This window comes from Triticum urartu, chromosome 2A (assembly GCF_056163025.1).
Source record: "Triticum urartu cultivar PI428250 chromosome 2A, HENAU_Tu73, whole genome shotgun sequence".
In the NCBI taxonomy this organism is placed as follows: domain Eukaryota; kingdom Viridiplantae; phylum Streptophyta; class Magnoliopsida; order Poales; family Poaceae; genus Triticum; species Triticum urartu.
The window spans coordinates 213167310-213194546 of record NC_141874.1 but is presented as its reverse complement, the minus strand read 5'-3'; the positions used below and the strand labels follow the sequence as shown (position 1 = coordinate 213194546).

The following is a 27237-nucleotide window of genomic DNA, read 5'->3' as shown; positions in this document are numbered from 1 at the left end:
AACTATTATTTTAAATATTCATGTTCCATATAACCAAAATCTCACTAAAATACTGCAAAATATTCCCGGCATCATCTAGTTTCTCAATTCTCCGGTCGTCAAGAGTGGTTCGCAAGTGCTACAGTACAGACTCGGTACCTGAACCCAACCAGACGCCGCCCTCTGAGGTTCCGACCGCGCAACCCCGCAAAAGCTCCAGGACGGCATGCTAGGGCCGCCGGGGACGGTGGACATGGAGGCGGAGCCGGAGGCTGCAGCCGCGCTCGTGGCCTTGGGGTTGGAGCCCTCTGCGTCGCAGCTCGGTGAGCACAGCCCGTCTGTACATACATCCGTGGGATTACCTAATTATCTATTTGAAGGAATGCGATTTGTTAAATTGATGCGGATATCTGTCAAATATGAGGCTCTTCAGAGCACCAGCTCCGTGCTAAACTCAGTTTTGTTTTGATAAATTTGTCCAATTTTTAGCGGTGCTAGCTATCAGCTATGCTAACGCTGAGCATCCAGACCTAGGAATGGTGGGGATTTGGTACCAAACCTCTTTCTAGGGAGTGGCAGGCTCTTCATTTCGTTATATTGCACTGCCATTTTGTTCCTTTTGGCTGGTAATTTGTCCCGTTTAAAAATGTCAGAGAGAACCTCGAAGGCACTGGGATGCTTGCGCGTCACCACTTTGAGCTCTGTAATTAGTAGTTGGGGTTTTCTTACATGCGGGATGTAGCTTTGAGTTATATCAGTTCAGATAGTTGATGGTGGATTTGCATTTCAATTATACCCAGGATATGACTTGTTCTTTCATCATTCTACACAGATGTTTTCAAGAGCAGACTTCATTTATTGATTGATGGAAATACGAGTGATTTTGATACGTGGGTATCATTGATAAGTTCTGCAGAGGAAACTTCTGTTGTAAGTGATTTTTTATCTTGTTCTAATTAGTTTTTAGTAGTTTAGAACCACGACGCATCACCTTTCCTATTCATTATCATATAACCTCACAAACAAAAGGGAAAACGTTTCTTTTCAAATTTCAACACTTTTGCATGCCAGACCAATGTATTTTAAGCAGCATCTGGTTACTGATGTTTGCGTTCTTCCAGAATGACATAAGGGTTATTAGCTTGGTCTACGATACCTTCTTATTGGAATTTCCTTTGTGCCACGGCTACTGGATTAAATACGCAGCTCATAAAGCAAGGTTATGTACATATGATGATGTGGTGGGGGTTTATGAACAAGCCGTCCAAGCAGTACCTCATTGTACTGATCTTTGGGTCAGTTACTGTGGATTTGCTATGAGTGCGTATGAAGACCCTGCCCTTGTTAGAAGGTAAAGAAGACACAGATGTAACCTGTCCCTTCTTTTCTCCAGAACCAAATCTCTCTGGATCCTTTCCCTTCTTTTCTTTGTATAAACAAATTTTCTCACAGTGCATTCGCCTGTATGTTTTTAGGATCTCAGGCTATTTAAAGGTTTCAAACCGACAGTACTTCATGGACCAGCAATCATGCATGCATTTCATGTTGTTTAAATTATAACATTAGGTGGAGATAGAATACAGATTGATCAATTACTAGAAAATAGACCAGTCATGTTTTCCATGTAGTGTAGACTTCTATAATTTGTACTCCCCCCATCCATTTTTACAAGGCCTAACCCCAAAATCAGTTTTTCCAAAAATACTAGGCCGAATTGGCCTCGCGTCGCGCGTGGCCATTACTATGTAGCACACCACGCCTGGCCTTTTCCATCGGTATTTAAGGTTGTGCATGCATGCAAACAGTCCTTACCAATAGTGATGCACATGCATACGAGGGATTAGCACTAAATAAATGGATGGAGGAATTAATAGAGGGGAAAGTGTGGGCCTATGCACTAAATGGAGTTTGCATGCGCAGCCACTTACTGCAATTTGGTTGGCTGCCTAATTTGCTTCAACTTTTGGGCTATTGCCTTGGTATAAGATTCAAAACTTAGACCTTGTAAAAATGGATGGATGGAGCATCATGTTTGTTATGTATTGATTGGGGAAATCTTGATTCCTGAGCACGAGGACTGCGGAAGTAAAGAACCGGGGAAATAAAACAATGTTGAAATTTTGACCTTCTTAAACAAGATGCTTAAATTACTCATCTCTCTATCTGTCTGATTGATTGAAGGTTAAAATTTCATGGTATAATGTTTGTGCTTGGATTAGTATGTGAAACAATGTTACCCAATGAAATTAAAATATACTGTTAAATGGAAAGAGTATACTGTAATGTGTTAGAATATAATATTGATATCTCTTGCAGCAAGTTATAGATGCATAGAATATAATATCGATATCTCTTGCAGCAAGTTATAGATGCACAATATTGTTGAATAAACATCCTTTAATCCGTTTGATACCCCTTTGGTCCTTTTTGTACCAGGTCAGCTCATGATTTTGTTGTTGTTATGTTGCTGTTGTGCCATCACTAATTTTTGCTATGGCTTTTTTGACAGCTTATTTGAGAGGGCTATGTCTCTTGTTGGAAAGGATTACTTGTGTTATCACCTTTGGGATAAGTACATAGAGTTCGAGAATTCTCAGAAGCAGCTGATTCAGCTTGCTACCATTTATATTAACATGTTGAAATTTCCCACAAAGAAGCTGTACAAGTATTATGGGAGGTACATCATAGTCTCTTCATTCCCTCACTACACTACTTTTTTCATTGCCAATGACTCTGGTTTTATGCTCAGTGGAACATTTGCTCGTTGAATTCTAACACGACTGCCTGAATAAATCATGTAACTGTCAATAAGTCGTTGAGCATGTTAAGGGAGTATATTTTGCTCTTCCAGAGGTTAGATTTAGGGTTAATTTGGTTCTTTTGTCAAACGCAGCACTAGCATATGACCTTACTAGGCGATTTTTGCTTTTTTTGCATCGCTGTAGATATTTGGGTCATTGGATTGTATATTTGTTGTAGGTTTGCTTTATCAGGTTTGCCAATTGGGCTAGTATCATGGAAGAGTTTTCTTGCTCAAATAGGCTGATTCAATATATATTTTTGAAGACAAATAGACGAATGCACGGCGCGCTGCTACAAAAATTTGTATAAAACAAAAACTGCGTGAACTAATCAACCTAGCTAGTGTCTTTACGATTCATCTTGTAGCAAGCTAATTTGGTTTCATATCTAAGCAAAATGTGCACATATGTCGGCTTTCTTCCATGGAGCACAGGAGTGTGAGCTGCATGCATGCGTCTGTTTTCTCTCCGGATTAAAACACACTCTAGGCGTGAGTTACTGCATGCATGCATCAGTTACTGCATGTGCCTGGTGGAGCTGCTCTCAACGTGTAGATTGGATGGCTATTGTAGACTGATCTAGTATATCCAACAGCTAAATTAATTTTGATGTTGTGGCTCAAGGAGAAGGGAGAGAATTCCTAGTACTGGGGCTAGCTTTAGATATTGTAGATAACATTAACTTACATTGTCCAATAAGGTTAGATAGCGTTGGCTGGTAGTTAAATTTCAAAAGCTACCTGTTTAATGTTAAGAGTTATATTGTGTTCCATGTATAGCCTGTATATTTTCCCTGTTGTATGAGGGGTTTCTTGCATATTTACCACACCCCCCCTCCCAGGAAATACAAGGTGCATATTTCCTAACATGGTATTAGAGCCTAGGCAATTTTTTTCACATGCGCAATTCGTACAGATCCAATCCCACCCCGCCACCTTCCTTCTCCTCTGGCTGGTAGTTGCTCCCCCCCCCCCCGCGCGTCCATGCACGCCTGCATCTACCATGACGTGTTGTGGCTGATTGTTCTTCTGGGTCAACGCCGATTCCCGCGCATAGCGACGCCCACTTGTGGATGGGTTGGGCCCGCCCGCTCAATGTCAAGGTCAACCTCAGGTCTTTTCCTTCCGGCCTGTCACTCACAGAGACATGCACGTATACTACTTGTACTAAGCAGGCAAGCTGGTTGATCGATTCTTGATGCTGCTCATGTATACTAATTGTACTAAGCAGGCAGGTGGATCGATTATGGCTGCTGCTCCCTGTTGCGATCTTCACGTCCGCCTGCCCTCTGGCTCCGTCTTCCACCGTGGCCGCCGAAAGGCCCTCCCGCTGCCTACCGCCCATTGGGCCTTTGATTTCCTTCCTGTGGCTGACTGCATCTCCCGATGCATCACTGTTCTTCGATCCAGAGGAACGGGAGTAAAAATAGTATTAAAAAACAGGCACAATGTTTTCGTCGGGTATGCATCTACCTCGCTGCCCGCGAACTCTTGATGATGTTCTTGATCCCATCTCGCACACGCGCCTTTCATCGGTGCTTGATGCTCATCCACATGTGACGTCATCCCCTTTGCTGCCCTCTGTAGGTTGTGGTGATTGCCACTCCTCGCACGATCGCACATGGTGATTGCCGTTCTACACTGACTCCTCTCAACTTTCACCGACAATGTTGTTGTATATCGCTCCATCGACTACACCTCGCACCCGCCTTCCCTTGGCGCCTGGTGCTTGTTTGGATGCGACATCGTCTTCTCAACCGGCTTCTGCAGACGATATTGGTCATGCTACACAGCCTCATCTAGCGGCTTCCACGGGTGGTGGTGGCTGCTCCTCTGTTGGTGCTGCTATGTTGACTATTTCAGCCGTGTCCTTCACTGAGCATGAGATTGTGCGACTTTGCGGCCTGTTGATTGCCTCTGGCTCTCCATTGCCGGGTGCATCTACTTCGACCTCTTCAGTTGAGTAGTTGAGCCCCTGACTGAGTAGGAGATTACGCGACTTCGATGCCTGCTATCTGCATCTTTCGGTTCTCCATCGACATGTTCTGTTGGTTCTGCTACTGACTCTTCTGGCATTGTGAGACCACCTTCTACATAGGCAGGTAAATCTCCATGGATTCTTGATAATGGAGCATCTTTTCATATGACTCATGAACCACCATCTACTATGTCCTCTATTCGACCTCTCGATTCTCCTGTTCATGTTCTTACTGCTGATGGTACCTCCCTTTCGATTAAATGGCGGAGGCATTCTTAGCACTTTGTCTTTTCATGTTCGTGATGTTGCTCATGTTCCTCGACTTACCATGCAACTCATTTTTGGTGGTTAGATTGTTGACTCTGTTTGTAGGGTCGTTCTCGACTTTGGCTCCTGTTTTGTTCAAGATCGTCACACTGATGCTCTCCTTGGCGCCAGGGCGCCAGCCCCTGGAGCATAAGGGCTATCATTGTTGGGATTGTCTGTTGGATGCGTATTTCTTGGGATGTGACTTGATGATTCCCATCCCTTCTACCCGCATTCATCTTCCTCGATCTTTTTAGTGGAAGATATCTCTTTCCTCACTTTTCTCGACACTCCTATTACTCATGTTGCGCCTTTCTCCATCCGTCCAACCGCTCTTGCTCCTCCGACTGTTGCAGATCCGATGCCGTCATCTCCTATGGTTTCCTCACCTCACTTGTCATAGGGTTTTGCACCTTAATCCCCAGTGGCTTCCCCATCTCCATCACCAGAGCCTGTCCCGGTGATTCCTCGTATTCTTTCATCTTCTCGTCAGTATTATACTCATTGTCCATGTGTTGTGGATGCGTCTACTGATGTGCCATCTTCCTCGTCTCAACCTACTTATTGCTTATGTGCTCGCGCGCTTTCGCCTATTGACCGCTATGATTTTTCTAGCGTTGGCACTGCTTTTCTTGAGCTGACTTCTTATCATGATGCTGTTGTTCATCCTGAAGTGAGCTTGCCATGGCGGAGGAGATTGCTGCCCTTGAGAGCACGAGCATGTGGAATCTTGTTTCTCTTCCTCCCCGTGTTCGTCCCATCACTTGTAAGTGGGTCTACAAGGTCAAGACTCGCTCTGATGGTTCTCTTGAGCGCTACAAAGTTCGTCTTGTGGCTCGTGACTCAGTAGGAGCATGGTCGCGATTACAATGAGACTTCTGCTTCTATGACCCATATGACCACTGCTCGCACACTTCTTGTTGTGGCCTCTTTCCGCCATTGGTCTGTCTCTCATCTTGATGTTAAGAATGCTTTTCTTAATGGTGAGTTGCATGAGGAGGTTTACATGCAACCACCACTCGGGTATTCTGTTCCTGATGGCATGGTATGCCATCTTTGTCACTCTCTCTATGGCCTTAAAGCAAGCCCCTCGTACATGGTTTGAGCATTTCACCTCTGTGGTGACTGTTGCTGGTTTTTTGGCGAGCACTCATGATCCTGCGTTGTTTGTCCACCTTTCTCCTCGTGGTTGGACTCTTCCGCTTCTATATGTTGATGACATGATCATCACCGGTGACGACCCTGAGTACATTGCCTTTGTTAAGGCACGTCTTAGTGAGCAGATTCTTATGTGTGGTCTTCGCCCTCTTCGTTACTTTCTTGGGATTGAGGTTTCCTCTACCTCTGATGGCTTCTTTACTTCCCATGAGAAGTATATCCATGATCTTCTTGCTTGTGCTACTCTTACTGATGAGCGCACTGTTGAGACTCCCATGGAGCTCAATGTTCACCTCCGTGCTTTTGATGGTGATCCCTTGTTTGATCCTATGCGTTATCATCATCTTGCTGGGAGCCTTATCTATCTAGCTGTCACTCATCCGGATATATCCTATCATGTCCATATCTTGAGTCAGTTTGTTTTCACTCCTACTTCGGTCCATTATAGTCACATTCTTCGTGTTCTATGATATCTTCGTGGCGCGATCTCTCACTGTCTTCTCTTCCCCCGCTCCAGTTCATTACAGCTTCAGGCCTATTTGGATGCCATGTGGGCTAGTGATCCTTTGGATCGCCGTTCACTTTCTGCTTACTGTGTTCTTCTTGGTGGTTCCTATGTTGTCGGGAAGATGAAGAAACGGACTGAAGTGTCCCGTTCGAGTGCAGAGGCTGAGTTGGAGCTATGGCTCTTGTGGCGGCAGAGGCAACTTAGTTACGGTGGTTACTTCAGGAGTTTGGTGTGTTTGTTACTACACCTACTACACTCTTGTCCGACAGTACATGTGCTTCAGAGGTGACTTGGTTACGGTGGTTACTTCAAACTAAGCATATACTCCCTCCATCCGGTGAAAAGTGTACATCTAGAAATTTTAGGACAAAGTAAGGAGTGAAGTGTCCCGTTCGAGTGCAGAGGCTGAGTTGGAGCTATGGCTCTTGTGGCGGCAGAGGCAACTTAGTTACGGTGGTTACTTCAGGAGTTTGGTGTGTTTGTTACTACACCTACTACACTCTTGTCCGACAGTACATGTGCTTCAGAGGTGACTTGGTTACGGTGGTTACTTCAAACTAAGCATATACTCCCTCCATCCGGTGAAAAGTGTACATCTAGAAATTTTAGGACAAAGTAAGGAGTGGAGTAAAAAATGCATTGGGAAGCTGCAAGCCACCATCTCTCTCCTCTTTAATTACCCAACCTCCAATGAGCTAAGTGCATGTAGAAATTAAGAAGACTATGTATAGAATGCTATTGGTCTTGATTACCGTGGGATGAGAGAAAATACTTTAAAGTGCATTGGGAAGATAGAAGTACACTCTCTTGTGGACAAATTTTAAACCCAAACGTACACTCTTCATTGGACGAAGGGAGTAGGTGTTGATGCTTCTTTTGTGCGCGTTGGTGTGCATGATCATGTTATTGCTATTCAGTATGTGCTTTACGAATTGCAGTTGGCGGATTTCTTTACGAAGGCCTAGACTAGAGCGCAACATGGACTTTATCTCTACAAACTCAATGTTGTGGATCCACCCTAGAGATTGAGACAAAACCTTAGTTGCAGATCAGAAATTGTTGATTTGTTTAATTTTGAAGAATCTATCGATAATTTGGCGATCTATCTAGTGGGACCAGGTCCTAACCGTTCAGATTTACTCATGTTAATGACCTTTTCCAACTCCAATGCATTCATCTACCAATGATGCCAACCAACAACCTTAGTGTCATAGCATGGGGAAAACAAATGTACGCAGATAACTGGAAAAGTTGGAGAGATTATCACTGGTCCCTTGCATTGATCTGGTTACAGAGTACAACTTATACACGAGAGAAGAGGGAGGCGGCCCGAGAGAGTCGGCACGCAGGCCTTGGGCAATCGTTACAGATCCTAAAATCTAGGGTGTGTACATGAGTTACAGTACAGTACAAATATAGTCTAACACCCCCACGCAACCGGAACTCCGTCCGGAAGGACGTTCAGGCTGGAGCGAAACTCGTGATACACTTGAGACGACAATCCTTTTGTAAACAGATCAGCGGACTGTGAGGAGGACGGGACATGCAAGATGCGTGCTTCGCCAAGAGAGACCCGATCACGCACGAAATGTAGGTCAATCTCGATATGCTTAGTGCATTGATGTTGCACCGGGTTGCTGGCGAGGTAGGAGGCACTGATGTTGTCACAGTAGACCACGGTGGCACGGCGAGGAGGACAACGCAGTTCATGCAGGAGCTGACGTAACCAACAGGACTCGGCGACGCAGTTGGCCATACCACGGTACTCGGCCTCAACGCTTGAACGAGAAATGGTGGGCTGCCTCTTAGAAGACCAGGAGACCAAGTTGGATCTGAGGAAGACACGGAACCCAGAGGTGGACTTGCGGGTGTCGGGGCAACCGGCCCAATCGGCATCGGTGTATGCAACAAGATCGTGGGAGGAAGACTTGTAGAATTGGAGCCCATAGTGAGATGTACCTTGCAAGTAACGCAGTATGCGCTTGATCAGCTGCATGTGGCTGTCCCGAGGCGCATGCATGAATAAGCATACTTGTTGGACGATGTAGGAGATGTCTGGCTGGGTGAGGGTTAGGTATTGGAGAGCGTCGGCGAGGCTGCGGTAATGAGTGGGTTTGGAGAGGAGGTGACCGGCAGTGGCAGACAATTTGGAGCTAGTGTCGATGGGCGTGGAGACAGGTTTGTAGTTGAGCATTTTGGCACGGTCAAGGATCTCTAGTGCGTACTGTTGTTGACAGAGGAACAAGCCCGAGGCATTGGGTGTGACATTGATGCCCAAAAAATGGTGGTCACCTAGATCGGACATGGAGAACTCGGACTTGAGGGCTGTAATGATGGTGTGAAGGGTTTGGGTGGAGTTGGCGGTGAGAATGATGTCATCAACGTACACAGGGAGATAGGCAATGCTCGTCCCCCGATGAAGGATGAATAAGGAGGTGTCACTTCGAGCAGCAGTGAACCCGAGAGAGAGAGAGTGCAGGAACCGCTGAAAGCGAAGGAACCATTGCCGTGGTGCCTGCTTCAACCCATAGAGAGACTTGTGGAGTAAACACACGTGATCCGGACGAGAGGAATCCACAAACCCAGCTGGCTGAGAGCAATACACTGTTTCGTCGAGAGTGCCATGGAGGAAAGCATTCTTGACGTCTAGTTGATGGATAGGCCACGACTGAGAGGTGGCGAGGCTGAGAATGACACGAATGGTAGATGGTTTGACCACTGGACTGAAAGTCTCCTCATAATCCACACCTTCTTGCTGAGTGAACCCACGAACCACCCAGCGAGCTTTGTAGTGAGCGAGAGAGCCATCCGCATTAAACTTGTGATGAAAGATCCACTTGCCCGTGACGATGTTCACACCTGCAGGCTTAGGCACCAAAGACCAAGTAAAGTTTTTCATTAAAGCAGAATATTCATCTTGCATAGCTTGTTGCCAATTGGGGTCTTTGAGGGCGGACTTATATGTGGCGGGAAGAGGGGACATGGTAGAAGTGGTGTTGGTACTGAGGAAGAGGCGTCTAGGCATGCAATAGCCAGATTTGGCACGGGTGGACATGCGGTGTGAGTTTCTGGGTGGCTCTATCGGGAGCGCATTGCATGGCAGGCATGGCGGGCTAGGAGTGGTGGGCTCGGAAGTGGAGGGGGATGCGGTGGGCCGGGCGGCAGAAGAACCAGAGCCGATCGGAACAGACTGCGAGGATGATGCGGTGGCAGAGGGGGCAGGCGCGGGAGCCGAGGGTCCACTGGATTGGTGGGAGCCAGGCGAAGTGGGCGCGGCAGGCGAGGGGGATGCGCGTGGGGATCCGCGTGAGCCGATGGGAGGGGATCCGGTGGACGCTGTCGGGGTAGTGGAGGCGCTGGGCCCAGCGTCGGGGGAGTGCGGGCAAGCGATAGGTGGGGCGGGGGATCCGAGGGCGCAGGTGGGGGTGGTGGATCCGAGAGATTCGGTGGGGGTGGGGGCGGGGGATCCGGTGTGGACGTACTACATGGGGGGCGAGAGGCTGGCGGTGTGTACGGGAATTGCTGCTCGTCAAAGATGACGTGGCGTGAGATGATGACGCGGCGGGACTCCAAGTCAAAACACTGATAGCCTTTGTGTTCTAAAGGATAGCCAAGGAACACACAACGAACGGAACGAGGCGACAATTTGTGTTGCATGGTGGCGGAAGTGTTCGGAAAGCATAGGCGGCCGAAAACACAAAGATGGTCATAGGTGGGGTGTGTGCCATAGAGAAGTGTGGTGTGTTGTTAATGGCACGAGAAGGCCGGCGGTTGAGGAGATAGGTGGCCGTGTGAAGGGCTTCGACCCAGAACGGGGGAGGAAGATGGGCTTGTAGTAAAAGAGTGCGCACAATATCATTTGTGGTGCAGAGAAGGCGTTCGGCCTTGCCATTCTGTGGGGAAGTGTGTGGGCAGGAGAAGCGATAGGCAATACCGTTGGAGGAGAAAAAGGCACGAAGAGAGGTGTTGATGAATTCGCCTCCATTGTCACATTGCATGGCTTTGATGATGACATGAAATTGGATGTGGACAAACGTAAAGAAGCGTTGTAGGATGGAAGACGTGTCAGATTTATTGCACATAGGGAAAGTCCATGAGTAATGGGTGAAATCGTCGAGGATGACCAAGTAATATTGGAAACCAGAAAAGCTTATAACAAGAGATGTCCACAAATCGCAATGTATTAAATCAAAAGGTGCAAAAGTCTTACTAAAGGAAGAGGGGAAAGGAAGACGTGGCTGGCTGCCAAGTTGACATGCATTACATGGGGTATGAGCATCCTTATTACAATCACTAAAGAAATCTTTGGCTAAGGAAGAAAGAGTGTGCGCGCTAGGATGGCCGAGGCGGCGATGCCACAAGTCCGGTGTAGAGGTGGTGAAGAGTGCGTGCCCGAGCCGCGTTGGTGCCAACAAAGGGATATAGGTCGCCATTGCTAACGGAGATCCTGAGCACCTTCCGAGTGCGAAGATCCTTCACAAGAAAACCACATGTGTAAAATTCAATGGAGCATGCATTGTCTTTGGTAAAGCGTCGAACAGAAATTAAGCTAGTGACGACATTAGGGGAAACAAGAATATCTGTGAGGGGGTAGGGTTGTGGAACCGGAAGCAGTGATGGGAAGATGTTGCCCGTTACCAACAAGAATACTAGAAGCAAGATGCTGCTTTAAAGAAGAACTTGACGAGGTGAGGATACCTGGATTGCCTGTCACGTGGGAGGAAGCACCGCTGCCAAGGTACCATTCGGGCGCTGGGGGAGCAGGGTAGCCGCCGTTGATGTAGGCGGTGTTGAGCATGGCGAGGTGATCCCACGACGGAGGCGCGGCCGGGTAGAACGGGGCTGGTGGCGTCGGCGGCGGCGGGTAGACCGGGTAGGCTTGGGTGCTGCCCGAGCACGCCGGCGGCGTTGGGAGGGACCTAGCCGGAGCGCGGAGACGGGATCGCCATCCCATACGGTGCGAAGTAGCCGGTGTACGGGGAGAGCGGTACCTGCTGATGCTGGCCGCGACCCCCGTTGTCGTTGCGTTCACGGCCACGGCCGCGGCCGTGCTCGCGGCCACGGTCACCGCCTTCGCCAGGACGGTCACCCCGCGACCAAGGGCGGGAGCCGGCGGGGGAGGGGCGCCAGGAGCGCCGTCGTTGGAGCGATCCGTGGGGCGATCGTGGCTCGGACGGCCACCGCCGCTGGAGCTGCCGCCCGAGGAACCACCGCCAGGCAGAGCAAAGGCGGAGGCGCTCTCCTCAGCCGCGCGCTGCACCTGGGACTCCTTAGCCAGGACGACGCGGGAGAGGACGGTGTCGAAGGGGAGACCCTGATCGCCGAGGACGACGCGGATGGTGTCGAGGCGTTTGTCCAAGCCATGGAGAAACTGAGTGGTGAGATCCACCTCGGTGATGGCATGATTGATATCCGCGAGGGCATCGGTGAGGAGTTTCATGCGGCGGGCGTAGTCAGACAAGGAAAGATTGCCCTGCTTGAGGTTGCGATACTGGCGATTAAGGATCATGAACCGAGCGTCGCAGTTTGCAAGGAAGAAGGCCTGGATCTTGTGCCAGAGAGCATATGTGGTGGTGGCGCCGCCGACGTGGTCACACATGATGTCGGAGAGAGTGGCATAGATCCACAGGGTGATATGGGCGTTCAGCTCGAGGTATTGGAGGGTGGCATTGGGTGGTGGTGGATGCTCGATGAGGTAGGTGATGCCGTAGCGAACGAGGACCATGAGGAAGACGGTCTTCCACTTGTGGTAGTTGTGATCAGCAGGATTAAGGAGAAATTTGATGTGGTTGGTGATGTGATCGTGATAGATGGAATCGCTGGGGGTTGGAGCAGGCGGCGTGGAGGGGGTAGGAGCGCCAGAGGAGAAGATGGGGGCGAATTTGGAGCCCGAAGAGGTGGAAGAGCCGCTGAAGAGCGAAGGGTTTGTGTCGAAGACGAACGGCGGGGAGGTCGCTGCCGTGGTGGCCGGGGCGGTGGGGGCGCTCAGCGCCGAAGAAGAGAAAGAGCCCGACGAGGTGGCGGCGGAGGTGGAGGATTCGGTAGCCATGGAGGCGGCTGGTGTCTGATACCAAGTTGGACAGATTATCACTGGTCCCTTGCATTGATCTGGTTATAGAGTACAACTTATACACGAGAGAAGAGGGAGGCGTGCTCAAGAGAGTCGGCACGCAGGCCTTGGGCGATCGTTACAGATCCTATACTCTAGGGTGTGTACATGAGTTACAATACAGTACAAATACAGTCTAACAGGAAATGTATCCCGTATGGGGCACAATATTTGTCTCAGCAAGAACATATGCTGCATTGGGTGTACTTCGATTCCATACAAGGTAGTTTGCGATCTCTGTTCTACAACCGGAAGTGATGGAGACGAAGATGTAATCCGTAGTTCACACCCTTGAGAGAGTGCTAATCTCCGTTGGAGAGGTGGGAGACAACAAATGCTCCCACGACAACGAATGTCTCACCCAAGCCTCCTAGTACCTCGGTAAACAAATGCCCAAGTACCCTCTCACTAGGGGTAGCTCTTGGGGCGAGCTCCAAACCCTCGCATACGAGCTTGGGGCACAACCACACTACTTGGAAGTTCCCAAGAAACACCAACCGTCTAGGATTCCCCACAAACCCAAAAGTAACAGGATTCATGAAGGATCTCGTGAGGAGTCAACAAACTCGATTTTTGCTTTGCTGGAGTTTTAGATCGGGATGTCCTCTTGCTCTCCCTGAAAGTGTAGGTGCAATGAAGGGCTAGGGAGGGATACCTCAAGCTTTTGAGGCGTTTAACAATGGTGGAGAGTGAGTGAAAGTTGTCACCTTCTTCGTGGGGAAAAAGATGCCTTTTGTAGGCTATCCCTAATTTTGCCGGTTATGCTGCTAGTCTGGTAAGCTTGGAGGGTCCGGGGGGCCTTCGAGGTGCATCTGAGCGAAAACGTAACTCATCTATATTCGGTCGGAGGCAGGTAGGGACCACTTTGAGGGTTGAAGAACTTGGAGGCTCCCGGAGACCTTGGAGGTTTCAAACCTCAACATAAGTTTTATGTGTTTGGCTTACAGACCACCCGGATGGTCCGAGGCTCACTTGAGGGGAAACACTCAACATTTTAGGGCTCTCTTTCATAGGATGTGGGTGTTTTTGGCTTGCTTTTGGTTTGTTGATTCCCATACCTAGATCCATGGCGTATCCTCTCTTTATAGTACGACATACATACGACTCAAAAACAAGAAACGGCGGTAGAAAATTGACGTGTTGTCTTCTTTTATCCTTTTTGCTTATGGGGTTGCTGGCCAACTTTATCTTTCATTTTGAAAGGTCCTGTGTAACCACTCGAAACATAGTTTAATTTAACCACAATATGCCATTAACACCAAAAGCCTCATTAGGGGCAAGATGTACAATATGCTTAGTTTAATTTAACCACAATATTATGATATTGATCAATAATGGTTCTAAAGAGTTATAAGTTGAGCTCCGTGCACTCTGATAAATCTTTCCGTTTGAATGATCATAAGATGCAAACCTCATCAGGGGCATAGTTCACAACCTCATCATCATTTGGCTCAACATAGATTGGAGTGCGATGACCGGCAAGCCACTTTGTCCTAGGAGCACGACGAGTACTCCCAGACCCATGTCCTTCCTCCAACGAACCATGAGTTTTCCTCACAAAGAACTGCTCACTGTTGCCCTTGTGATTCTTTGCCCTAGCATCCCCAACATGGCCATCTGAACCTATGAAAAGCATGGGATACAATAGTATATGATAAATGGAGGGGGTGGTGATCTCTAGGCCGTCAGCGGAAGCCAAAAGAGGCTGCTTAAAATAAATGGAGGTGCTCTCGTGACACCCAGGAGATCCGGTATAAATTCGGAGATCCTGGTGCCTTGGAATTCCGAGTTCCCATGCCTGGAGCTCTAGGGTAGCTAAAACAGCTGCCTTTTCCTTGACGAATCCGGGTAGAGGGAGTTGGCCCCGGCTATGCTGGAGCACCCAAATCATCTCTCATTGCAAAGTATGAAGATTTTGTGGCCTAAGAGCAACTCCAATGGGGCGACCCATTTGGTCTGCCACCGTTCGTTTGGGTCGACGCAGACAAAAGTGATGGCCCAATGCACGCCGGAGCAGCGTCGCGACCCCGCCTACGCAACCGACTCTCCCGCTTGGGAGGTCTGGTTCGCGTTCGAGCACGAGGAGGCTAGGAGGCGTGGCGTCCGCGACGTGCGGCATGGCTCCCCGCCGCCGCCCCTTGTCGTGCGTGACGAGGACCAGGAGGCGGAGGCCGCCTACCAGGCGGCGCTGGCGGCTGCCCTCCAGGAAAGCGAGGAGGACGAGCGGCGCAAGGCGGCGGAGGAAGAGGCGGCGTACCAAGCACGCATGGCGGAGGCATGGCGCTCTTCGCTTCGGGCGACTGCATCGTGCCGCCATTGAGGCCGCCGTCCCCCGTCAAGGCCGAGGCGGCGCCGACCCCCATCAAGCTGGAGAGCTACTCATGGAACGGGGTGGTGCGCGAGTGGGTCAGCGTGCCACCCATCTGGCTTGGGGCGACGCCGGCGCAGGAGCAGCTCTACCTCGAGCAATGGCGGTAGCAAAGGCTCGCCGAGGAGCACCGCGAGGGCGAGTACCTCGAGCAGCTGGAGCGCGACGCGGAGGAGCGCCTTGCCAGCAGTGGTACAGCCAGCGGCGGATGACGTCGCTACAGCCTGGGCGACAACGTTCCCCTAGGCTGGCCTGGCGCCGACGCCATCGACCTCACCGCCCCCCGTCGACGACGACGAGGACACCTAGGGCAGCACGCCTCCTCGTAGTTTTTTAGTTTTATTTTATGTTTTAATTAATGTAAAAGTGGACTCGTGGACTCTCGTCAAGTCCGGCATTAATGTTTTTATTTTCCAAAATGTTTGCGGTATTTTTATCGCGCGACCTAAAAAATGGGTCGGGCCAGCGTTGGGCGCAAGCGCCGACGCAAACGCGAAAGCAGACATGGGTGTCCGCCGGGCCGACCCAAACGGACAAAATTGCCGTCCATTTGGGTTGGCGCATTGGAGTTGCTCTAAAAGGATCTATCCTGTAGAATATCGCAAGTCCTATCTATAAACTACGAATTAACGCAACAGGGATTCAAAATTGAGAGGAGAAAACAATGCATTACCTGAGGAGATCGACATCCTTGCCCTAACTTGGTGGAGGATGGTTTCTACGACGTTTCCCGGAGGGTAGGTACCGGAGAACGATGAAATCAGAGGTCCTCCATGTGGAGGAAGAAGATGGGTGGCATCTAGCGCAGCATGTTGAAGTAGTTCCTTTAACACTAGTGTTGTACACGATTGATCTGAGCTGTTATAACTCAATTGTACTGACTCGACAGCAAATATTTTTCTACTCCTATGGGCCTGAGTTAATCTGGGACATTATAGTTTGGTCCCACTAGACATGTGACTTATACTCCCTCCGTTCCACAATGTAGTGCCTATAATTTTTTTGAGAAGTCAAACTTTACAAACTTTGACCGAGTTTATAAAGGAAAACATGTGCATCTAGAATATCAAACACGTATCATTAGATACATCGTGTGATGTATTTTCATATTAATATATATTTGGTATTGTAGATATAAATACTTCTCTCTATGAACTTGGTCAAAGTTTGACCTTTCAAAAAATCTGTATGTACTACATTATGGAACGGAGGGAGTATAATTTTTCTATTCCTCCGACTATTGTGTGAACTTTAAAGGTTTGCAATTAGTAGAGTAATAGATCTGTAGAAGTCTTCACTGATGCCATTTCATTTGTTTTCGTCTTCATTTTTGCTACCAGTTTTAAGAAGTTGGTAACATCATTGGAACAAGAGGTTACACATTGCGGTGCTGAAATATCATCAGAAAATTTACATACTTCTGAAGCGATGGAATCTGAGGAATCGGAAGGGTATATCTCGACTAAAGTTGCTCGCTTGTTTGACCAAGGTGGGCATCTTAAACCTGAAGTACTGAAGCAGTACTTATTTGCTGGGGAGCGTTTCTACCAAAGGTCCAGTGAACTCGACAAAGAAATCTGTGGCTTTGAGGCATCCATCAAAAGGCCTTTTTTTCATGTCAAGCCACTTGATGATGACCAACTTGAAAACTGGAACCTGTATCTTGACTTTGTTGAGAAGAATGGCGATTTTGATTGGGTATTTTTATTCTTGTACTTGTTTTTTTGTGCAGAAGTCTAGCTGCATCGTCTGTGCTAGCATATGATTATATCTCGCTCTTGGCCTCTCATTTGCAGGCTGTAAAACTTTATGAGAGATGCTTGATCCCCTGCGCTAATTATTCTGAGTTTTGGATTCGCTATGCTGAGTATGTTGATGCCAAAGGTGGCAGAGAGATTGCAAACTATGCTCTTGGTCGAGCCTCGTCGTGTTTTGTGAAGGTATCATCGATTGGAATACTATTTTGTTTGATACATCTATTATTATTATCATTATTAGTAGCAGTAGCAGCTTGTATAAGGAACTTATATTCTTCTGTATCGACTTGCTTTGCCAAGTACATCGAAGGCGGCAGAACCACTTGTGTTACATCTCCCAGACGCATGCATAATTCCCTTGATTCTGCTGTTTCTAAAATCGTTGGAAGATAGCCCTTTAAAATAAGAACCTGAAGTTTTTAGAACAGCTATAGCCTACATAGAAAGGAAATTCATACATTGTGCTGTAGATTTTTCATCTCAAAGTTCACTGTTCCCTCCAGAGGCATTTTCTTTGCCTTGTAATCTGTACTTTTTACTTTTCAGCACTTATTTGATTGCCTAGTCAGTAGTCACCGTTATGCTGTTTCCATATCTGTTCATGTGCACTGGATTAATTACTTCTTTTTGCTTAATCTTAATGATAAATTGATAATACAGTTGCCTTCTATGGTGTAGCACCGAGCATGACTAGTATTCCGGTGCTTGCTGAGGAGGCTCAGTTGTGGGGTATGGTTAGGGCTCGAGGGCTCTAACAGCTCTTGTTTGGAGGGGTTAGGTTGGGTTTTGGCTGTCTTTCTGTTTTTCACAGGCGGGCATGTACGCTAACAACTAAGTGTGTGTGCATGTGTGCTCGGGTTCTCTACCCCTTCCTTTTCTTCTCTAATACAAAGATACGCAGCTCTGCTGCCTGTTCGAGAAATAAATTATAATACAGCCGCCTTTACATATGGATAGCACATATCTGAATCTAGTTTTTCCATCTGAAGACGAGATCACTTCCTAGCTATCAAAGATAAGATTTTATCTGTAGCCATAATATCTTGCTAATCAAGATAACAAATTATTCTAAGCCTACCCAGCCAGCCCTAGTATTGCAGTTGCTGCTACCTAGATGCGTGAACTCCATGGGCCCTAGCTGGCTGGAGGTCCACTGCCATGTGCTGCTGCTGTCACTGTTCTGCCGCACTGTGCACTGTGCACATGACACTAGCCATCATTTAATGAGTTAATCTTCCGTTATCATTTTATTATAAGGGTTTAACACTGACTCAATGACATATTTTAGTACTTGAAGAGCATCTGTATCTATTTTCAGTGACTTGGCATATATTTTAATACCGCCTATGAAATCTCTATATGCATCCATTTATGTATTTAAAGAATGGTAAACGGTGTAATCATGCATTCTCAAAATGGAGTGATAAATGTTTACTGCCTGTCCATCAACTTTGTTACTTGTTTGTACTTTAGAACATGCAGCTCCGTGCTACCAGCCTGGATTCTGTTGTATTTTTACTCTTTGTTTCATTCAAACAGGGAGTCCCGTCTTTCAGTATGTACTATTCAATGTTCAAAGAGCAAATTGGTGATGCACCAGGTGCTCGTGCTCTTTTTGTTGAAGGAAGCAGTAATTCCACTTCAGATTTCTGCATGAATATTAATAGACTGGCCAACATGGAGAAACGCATGGTATACACCAGTTTTCTGTGCATTGGTGCTGGTTAGCTTCTTCATGAGAATATTATTCATTTACACTGTTCAACTGTTCGTAGGGAAATACCAAAGCAGCTACTGAGATATATGAGAATGCAATTCAGGATGCCATGCAAAAGCAGAACACTGAAGTACTACCGGACCTGTACACTAATTTTGCGCAATTCAAATATGCGGTAGGTAATATGGGACCTTCCACCGACATCAAGTATGATATGTACATCTTGTAGTATACAATATACTTTCTGCTAAGGCATCTTACAGGCATCAGGTGCTATCTGAAAATAATTGCAGATTTTGGGTTGTTCCTTTATCTGTGATGCTTTTCAAATTGCAGTGTACTGAAATTAAATCAGGATAGACAGTATCATTGTGAGTAGTAATATCTGTCTTAGAATTGTAAATATGGGTTTGTCAGGGTAGGATGGTCCCACATTGGGATTGCAGTGTGAGTTATACTAGCATCTAATGTTTAGGTTCAAACATAAAAATTTATGTGGGTCAACCTATCAAACATAGAGTCTTATCCCTTAATTAGAGTGCTGATTGACGAAGCAAGTTTGTTAGGAAAGAGTCCAGTGAGTTTAGAAATCGTATTAGAGTTTGAATAGACTTACGGCTTGTCGGTCAAGTCTTGTCTACTATATAAAGCGGCCGACCCCTCTCAGTAAAGCAGAGAGGAATATTATCTACTTTTATTTACTTTTCAGTAATTAGGGATTATGGTTATGTCAGTAGTAGATCTTTCCAATTTGGTATCAGAACCATCTACGATGGCGGGCAAAGAAATTGAGATCGAGGCTGTGAAGCAGATGAAGATCATCACGAGGCAATTGGAGGCCTTCACACACCAACGAGTGGAGGACCAGCCGCTCCTTGCTGAGCTGGTGCAGCGCTTGATGGTGCTCGAGCAACGGCTGCCAGCCCTCCGCCGTCACCAGATTCCACGGCTGCAGCAGCCGCCCATGACACCACCTCCGGGTCCCAGGCCCTCCTCCCCAGCGACGACGCACCCCTGGTGCTTCCCCTCGCCAACAGTGCCTCCGGTGCCCCCTTCTCCAGCGGGGGAATTGCTGCCGGCGGACCTCTGCCCGTTGGGCAGATTGCCCCCCCCCCCCCCCTCTTTCCTGCCCTCCACCGCCTACCTGTTGTCGTAACACAACCCTGTGCGGACTCCTGCCAACCACCACGGTGCTCCATCCCCCTTTTACCACCTCCAGCCATCTCCTTGCTCGCCGCAGCTGCCCCTAAACATCAATCTGGGCCACTTTGCACCCCCACCTTACAGCTCAAATTCCACCCCAATTTGCTGCCCCACCTACCAGTAGCAGCCCTACCATAAGCAGCTTTACCAGCAGCAGCCGCAGATCGCCGCCGCCTCTACCTGCAACCGATTTCATACGCTGTTATGGCCGGGAACCCTCCACAACCAATCTATGGATCCACCCCGCCCATCGCCTCCCTTCCGCCCTTGCCTGACCACCATCTCGGCTTAGGTTCGGGTTCCGGCGTTCCGCACTTCCAGAAGCTCGACTTCCCAACGTATGATGGCTCGGTCGATCCTCTTGGTTGGCTCAATAGGCGCGAGCACAGACGAGGCCGACAGCATCTGGACTGCAGCCTACCACTTCACCAATGATGCTCACTTCCGGTACTTACAGCTTGAGTGTGATTTTGACATCACCGACATGGTAGCAGTTGAAGGAGGCTTGCCACGTTCAGTTTGGGACCTCACTTCGCGCAAATCCCTTGTGCGAGTTGGTGTGTCTGCCATTCACTTCCTCGGTTGCCGACTACGCAGCAAGTTTCTAGCACTCATGTGCCACAACAATAAGCCATTAATACCGTCCCAATAACGGTTCTTGTGCACGGCAGGGCTGTCCAATGGTCTTCGCATTGACGTTGAACTTAAACGACCATCTGACCTCAAAACCACCATCTCCTTCACCAAGGCCCCTCCGATCCTCCTGCAGTTAACTCAACTCCAATATCTTCCCTGCCAGCACCACTTGCACCTGTTCTGCCGCCGACCACTCGAGAGCCAACTCCGCCATGGCAGGTTCGGCACCCCACCCAAGCTGAGTTGGCAGAATAATGTCGTCAAGGCCTTTGCTTCAACTGTGAAGAGATTTATGTTTGGGATCACCGGTGCGCATGACGAAGATAGCTCCACAACTGGTAGCACCCAAGGTTCTCTGGGGTGATACAATGTGAACCCTAGGGGTGGCCCGATCTTCATGAAATGGAGATGGATTTGAGGAAGAACGTGAAGAACACAAAAAATAAAGGAACACAAGGAAAAGAGGATAACTGAAGGCATAACACACTTGTAATCATAGATCCACACCACACTGTCAACGTGGTTTCTACAAATCCAAGGAAAAGCAAGAACAAGGTGGGAAGTTCTTCCCCAAGTCCTAAGATGAGGAGGGCTTGAATTCCACATGGGAAGGAGGTCTTGCACCCTTGCAGTCTTTACCTCTCAAGGTGGCCTTGTTCTCCATGAGGAGCCATCTCCACAATGGAGGAATCCCACTAGGGGAGGTAAATGAGCTAAGCTCTATCAATGAGTTCTATTCTTAACTAACCCTAGAGAGGAGTTGCGGGTGGAGTATTTATAGTCCAACAACGAAGGGGTAAGGGGAAACATATACATGGGCCTTTGGCCCGTTTACTGAGCATAGGCAGGCATGTCTGGGCAGTCCGGGGTGACTGGCCCGAACAGTCCGGGTGTAGCGGACGGAAGTGTAAGCAGGGTGCTATTGATGTCCACCTGTCCTGCCAGTGCTGTGCTTTGAGTTATATTTGGGCCTAGAGGGTCACGGAAGATGCAGCAAATAATTTAGTCATGTGTTATGCTCTCCTGACTAGAAGAGTGTATATTCGCCAGTTGATGTTTCTGCTTTTAGTTTGGACTGACATATGTTATGCTTAGACATAGCACATTTCTGCTTGTATTTTTGGCTGATTATGTCATGTTCTACAGGCAAGTCATAGCATTGGTGAAGCTAAAGAAGTCTTTGTCAAGGGAATAAAACAGGCACCCTGCAAACCATTGATTAAGGTGCATGTCTTTTTTTTCCTTTAGAAAACGGCGGGCTTTATTAACTTGGTGGCACAGACAAACCGCTGAGCATACTAGTTTATACGTTTGGAACCGAGTCAAGCCAAACATCAGTTGCATCTGGGTCCATATAAGCACCAGCTAAGGTATCAGCTAATAAATTACACCCACAATTACAACAGACAACCTTGAAAACTATAATACTAGTAAGAAGGATAAACTTTGAATCCCTTAATATGACACCATGTCTTGACCAATCATGTTCGTTGCTTACCAACGCCAGCTTGAGGACAGTGGCATCAGTTTCAAGCACCACCCATCCCATTCCTGCATCAGAAGCAAATTGCAACGCATAGATACAAGCATGCATAGCATCGGCTAGATTAGATAAGCCTCCATACCCATTCCATGGACAGTGCCATTTATTCTTAATGAGCATAGTTTCATTTTTTATTCTTTCCTGTCTGGAAAGAGACCTGTGTAATACCTTCTGTGATCTTCCACTAGGGATTCATACAGTTCATGAGTACATACGGAGGATCTACAGAAATACCTCTGCTTGATTCTGTTATTGCTAATGCCGTGATTCCTGGATCTGGCGTATCAACAGCTTTAAGCCTTGAAGACCGTGAAGATATCTCGTTGTTGTTTCTAAAGGTTAGAGAGTTACTGGCAGTTTGCATTGTGTATCTTTTTGTGCATTTCTTTAGTACGTCTGCGTGTGTATCCTTTGCAGTTCGCGTGCTTGCAGTTTAATGCACACTGGCGTGCACACTCCATTTACATTCACTTTTCTAAGTGGATCGAATAATCATTTCTAAATGAGATTCTATCTCTTTCTTCTTGTTCTGCGCTTAATATTATGGGATTCAGTAATCTGAAGTATAAGTGAATTCAGTAAACATTGTGTTGGAGTCGTCTCACTACATCTTAAGTCACAGGTGGGCATCACTCAATGTGAATGTAGAAAACAGTATACATTGTAGTGCACTGGAACATAATATCCATTTGGCAGTACTATCCCTGAATTTCGATGGTATCTGCTTTTAACACCTGGACTGTGTTACCCCGTACAGCCATGCTGTCTGGCCAACCTGGCTATCTTCAGCATGGTTGTTATTCCGTTGTGAATTAACAACAAATAGTCAAACGGGGTTTGATATAAATTTTTCTGACACATTCTTTGCTTAAGATCATGAAAGAAATGCACTTTATTATTGGTAATGCATATATGCAGCCAATTTTTAGAAAGAAACATAACAAATGCTCTGAAACATTTCAAACATACTTGTTGATTACCTGCAGCTAGTTCATCACTATGATGATTTGTCTGACCTCTTATTTACTTATCATCAACTGATCATCTATCCATGCATGCCGTATGCTCCAAGCCTTCATTGTGAAGGTGAATTATTCATCCAGAATTGAGACATTGAAGTGGCTGAGAAGGGACGAGAAAATGCTCATGCCGATAGCAGGCCTGGGAGGCGGAAGACTTACATTGAAACTCCATTGTCACTTGATGGAGGATGAATGGCAGGGGAGCTGTGTCAGATTCTCTTATGTCATGCACGTGTGACATTTAGTTAAATCTTTGCTGTCATGCTGTAATGGTTTGAACTAACTGAAGCAGTGGCCTCATATTTGTTCTATTTTGTTAGCATGCTGAGGAAAAGTACTGGCATACAGTTCTTATTTCCCACACACAGAGGAAACTTAGATTCTTTCTTGTCCGTTATCTCCTGCATCGTTATATTGCTGGCTCAACTGGTTTCCTGCTTGCAGTTTGTTGACCTTTATGGGAGTGTCCAAGAACTCAGAAAGGCATGGGCTCGACACAGCAAACTTTTTCCTCACAACACAAGGAACCTGTCACAGCGGCACTGTACTACTGACTGTAACAAGAGGAGAATAACTGAATTTCTGAGGGTTGCTCATGACTGTTCTCCAGAAGGCAGAATCACATTAAAACAGTCATCTAAAAGTGAAACTTGTTCTTGGCAAGTTGATAAAGAAGTCGGTTCGCAAGTGGATATGGATGCTGTCAATTCAGGAGGACAGGGATATGATGATGAGCAGAACATCGGGACAGTTGATGCGCAACAGGAGGTTGGCGATACAGCTCACGGCCAACACAGCTTGGACAAGTATGGAATTCAAAGCCAAATGTTTTCACATGCTAACCAAGATATCAGTCATGATTTAACTGTATGCGAGCAAATTGACCAGACAACAATATGTCAGGCTTCGGTAAGTGAGAAAGCCGCTCAAGCTGAATCATGCAATCATGATTCTCCTTCAAATTCAATTGCTGATCCCAAGCAGATTGATGTTCAGGACAAGATTAAGGCCATTGAGCTAAATGCAGTTGATCATCATCCAGGAGCAGTATGCTCAAGATCTGAACCATCATCTGGGACAAGCTTACTCAAAGGAAGTCCGTCCGGTCCAACTCCAATATTTTTAGAATTAGAGAATAAGCAACTTGAGAAAATCCAGGTAAAGCTGGAAACAGAGCATGATGTGTCTGTCAGTAATGCAAAGCCAGAGAGCTCTAGTGATAATCCAGAAGCAACTCAATGTGGTACGGAAGTCTCTGCACTCAGTCAAGACCATATTCAGTCTTCACAGACACAAGATCTGTCAGTCGGCGCAAAACCTTCCAGCTCAGAAATGGCAACAACACAAATTACCACGTGCTCTCAGTTTTCTCCTGACAATGCAGTGACTGCTCAAGCTCCCCTTCAGCACCACATGGATAATTCTCAAACGTACCAATCCATTAACCTTTTTCTAGCTGGACAAAACATGCAGCAGATGCAGCAGCAAGGGCCTGCTTATGCAATTTCTCAGAATGTTCATACATCCCCACATTCTCAAGTTCACCTCGTCGCACAACCGAACCAGGGAAACCAACAGTACATGGAAATGATGCAAGGGTATGCATCCCAGATGTGGCAATATTACCAGCAACAGCTGTATCACCTGCAGACTCAGCATAATCAGCAGATACAGAGTTTGCAACAGCAGCAGCTTCCAACCGAGCATCTCCAGCAAAGCTTTACGCAACAGGTACAACAACTAAACCAACAAATGGTACTTTGGCAGCAACAGGTCCAGCAGCAGCAACAACAACAACAACATGCACAACAAGTTCAGCAACAGTCTGACAAAACACAGGGTGAGTATCACTCAGGGGATACTAAAGGTGAACAAAATAAACATCAGCAACAAGAATCTGGAATTGATCAAAGCCAGCAGTTCCAGCAGCAGCAGCAACTGCTTTATTTCCAGCAGCAGCAGCAGATGTACTTTATACAGCAGCAACAGCAAATGTACCAACAACAACAACAGCAACAGCAGCAGTTAATGCAGCAGCAACAGTATCTCTCGCAGATGCCGCAGCAGAAACAAGACATGGAACAACAGCAGGAGCTCTTTCAGCAGCAACAGCAGCAGCTTTATGATCAACAACAGAAGCAGATGGTAGTTCTGCAGCAGCAGCAGCAAGAGTTTGCCCAACAACAGATGCAGCAGTACCTGCAACAGCAAGCAAACCAACAAGTGTTCAAGGATCAGAATGGCGAGCTAAATCACCAGGTAGCTATCCTGCTGTACTTGATTCTGATAAAAGAAGGGTAGGAGTCGGTGTGTTAACTTGAGTTGCTCTGCATTATGTTCCCTACACTATTTGAAATCAGTGTGACTAATTCAGAACTTCAGGCTACTGTCCATTATGTTACAGAAGATATTTTAGTACTAGTGAATACCAAGTTCAGCTCTGTGTCCACTCTTGCTGTACGTTAAGCTCACATCAACACGTCATAAAATCCAGCTCGCCTTATTTCCGGACATATATTTTTGGTAATTCATGATATGTGACATCACACAGTAGAATCAATATTGAATATTTGCCATTGTCTTCTAGAGGAAACTGTGGCACAACGAACTTGGTATTTAAACATGTTAAGTTTCATTTGCTAACTGTGTCGTCTCTGAGCATTTCTGTATCTCTTCAGGATGCAAGGAAGAGGCAGCTGGAGCATGGTCAACAATCTGAAGCATCACAGGTGACATTCAATATCAACGCACTTGGATGTTTTAAATCAGTTTTGAAGCATGTTTTGTCCTTAAAGCAACACAGGTCTTTGCTTGGGTCTTAAATTTGCCTCGGTCCTAATTTACTTGTCTCCCGCAGAGTGATGTTTCCAAATTGCGGAGTGATGAGCAATCTGAGTTGTCCTACCCATCGACTCCACAGTCCCAACGTTCTAGTCATTGAAGTAATCCATGTAGGTTCCAAGCCAAGGATCTATGAAATTCCAAGTGATTGATCTAACCATTTGACACTTCGATCCATCAAAGCATTTTGGAAAAGGGACGTTTCATCTGTTCCATGCCCTAACAGTATGCCGTGTCTGAGTGGTGATGCTGAGCTTCCCCTTTCCCCTGGTGCAGAAGCTTGAATGCGCGTGATTGCGATTGCTCAATCTAACACATTGAATGTTGGTGTCATCCTATAGCATTTTGTGCCTTCTTCGAGAGCAAAGGCCAAAATATGAAAAACTAGCTTAAGTCATGAGGAATGTCAGCTGTGACTGACAGCTCGCCGTGGTTCATAGAGAGCGTTTCTGCTGAAATTTAATTATTATATAGCTGTAAACTTTTTGTAGCTGTAAACTTTGAGAGCAAAGGCCAAAATATGATCGATTGTGTTTAATTATTATATAGCTGTAAACTTTTTGTAGAATATAAGTAGTATTTTCCATGCATGTTGCGAGAAATAAAAGTAGGAGGATTCACTATAAAGTCAGAAGTGTGGATGTTGATAGAACTAGCACAAATGCCAGTGCATTGAACGGGAAAGAAAGTTAACGTATCCATTAAATCGTTCATCAGCGTGTTATGACAACATCTGCATAGTGACACCCGACGACAACAGTTGCTCGCGTGGGTAGGAGTATATATTAGTCCAACATTGTCTGTTTCTTACCGGTCCATGAATAAAAAACTTACAGCAGCAAATCTTTTTTTCTTGAGACCCTCAATCCGACACATGAATTTTTTTTGGGAAAAACTTCCGATCAATTTATTATCTTTCAAGACAGTACAAAGAACGCTAGAAGTAAAAATTATATCCAAATCTATAGATCACCTAGCGACGACTACAAACACTGGAGCGACCAGAAGTCATGTCGTCGTCATCGCCAGAGTCAGGCAAACCTTGTGTAATAGACAGTCGGGCAAACCTTGTTGTACTAGACAGCCGAGCAAGCTGTCATCGTCACTCCCTCATCGGAATATGACATGTGAGTTGAGATTGAATTATTGTGGTCCTCCAGCCTGACATTTCTCCTATCTCCACTTTTCCAAACCTGGATCTAGGCCAGGATTCACAGCAAAGACCATCACAGATCCACAAGACTCGACTGGCTCTCCAAGACCAGTGTTTGGTGTGAGGCTGAAGAAAATCAATCTTCAACCAGTTCCGGTC

General features: G+C 46.8%; 2 protein-coding genes and 1 pseudogene across 2 annotated transcripts; 2 read left to right on the top strand and 1 right to left on the bottom strand.

The window, feature by feature from the left end:
- Nucleotides 1-99: 99 nt before the first annotated feature.
- PRP39-2 (Tetratricopeptide repeat (TPR)-like superfamily protein) lies at nucleotides 100-26552 on the top strand. The gene is made up of 13 exons (XM_048700089.2): nucleotides 100-302; nucleotides 812-909; nucleotides 1101-1330; nucleotides 2489-2656; nucleotides 16547-16904; nucleotides 17003-17146; nucleotides 18503-18655; nucleotides 18739-18855; nucleotides 21666-21743; nucleotides 22251-22400; nucleotides 23529-25343; nucleotides 25763-25813; nucleotides 25942-26552. Exons 1-13 carry the CDS (start codon nucleotides 206-208, stop codon nucleotides 26023-26025), a joined length of 3543 nt encoding a protein of 1180 aa, XP_048556046.1. The 5' UTR covers nucleotides 100-205; the 3' UTR covers nucleotides 26026-26552.
- On the top strand, nucleotides 2664-10065 carry LOC147984609 (uncharacterized; annotated as a pseudogene).
- Nucleotides 11291-13040, bottom strand: LOC147984608 (uncharacterized). The gene has a single exon (XM_087545657.1). It carries the CDS (start codon nucleotides 12776-12778, stop codon nucleotides 11291-11293), a length of 1488 nt encoding a protein of 495 aa, XP_087401783.1. The 5' UTR covers nucleotides 12779-13040.
- Nucleotides 26553-27237: the final 685 nt, after the last annotated feature.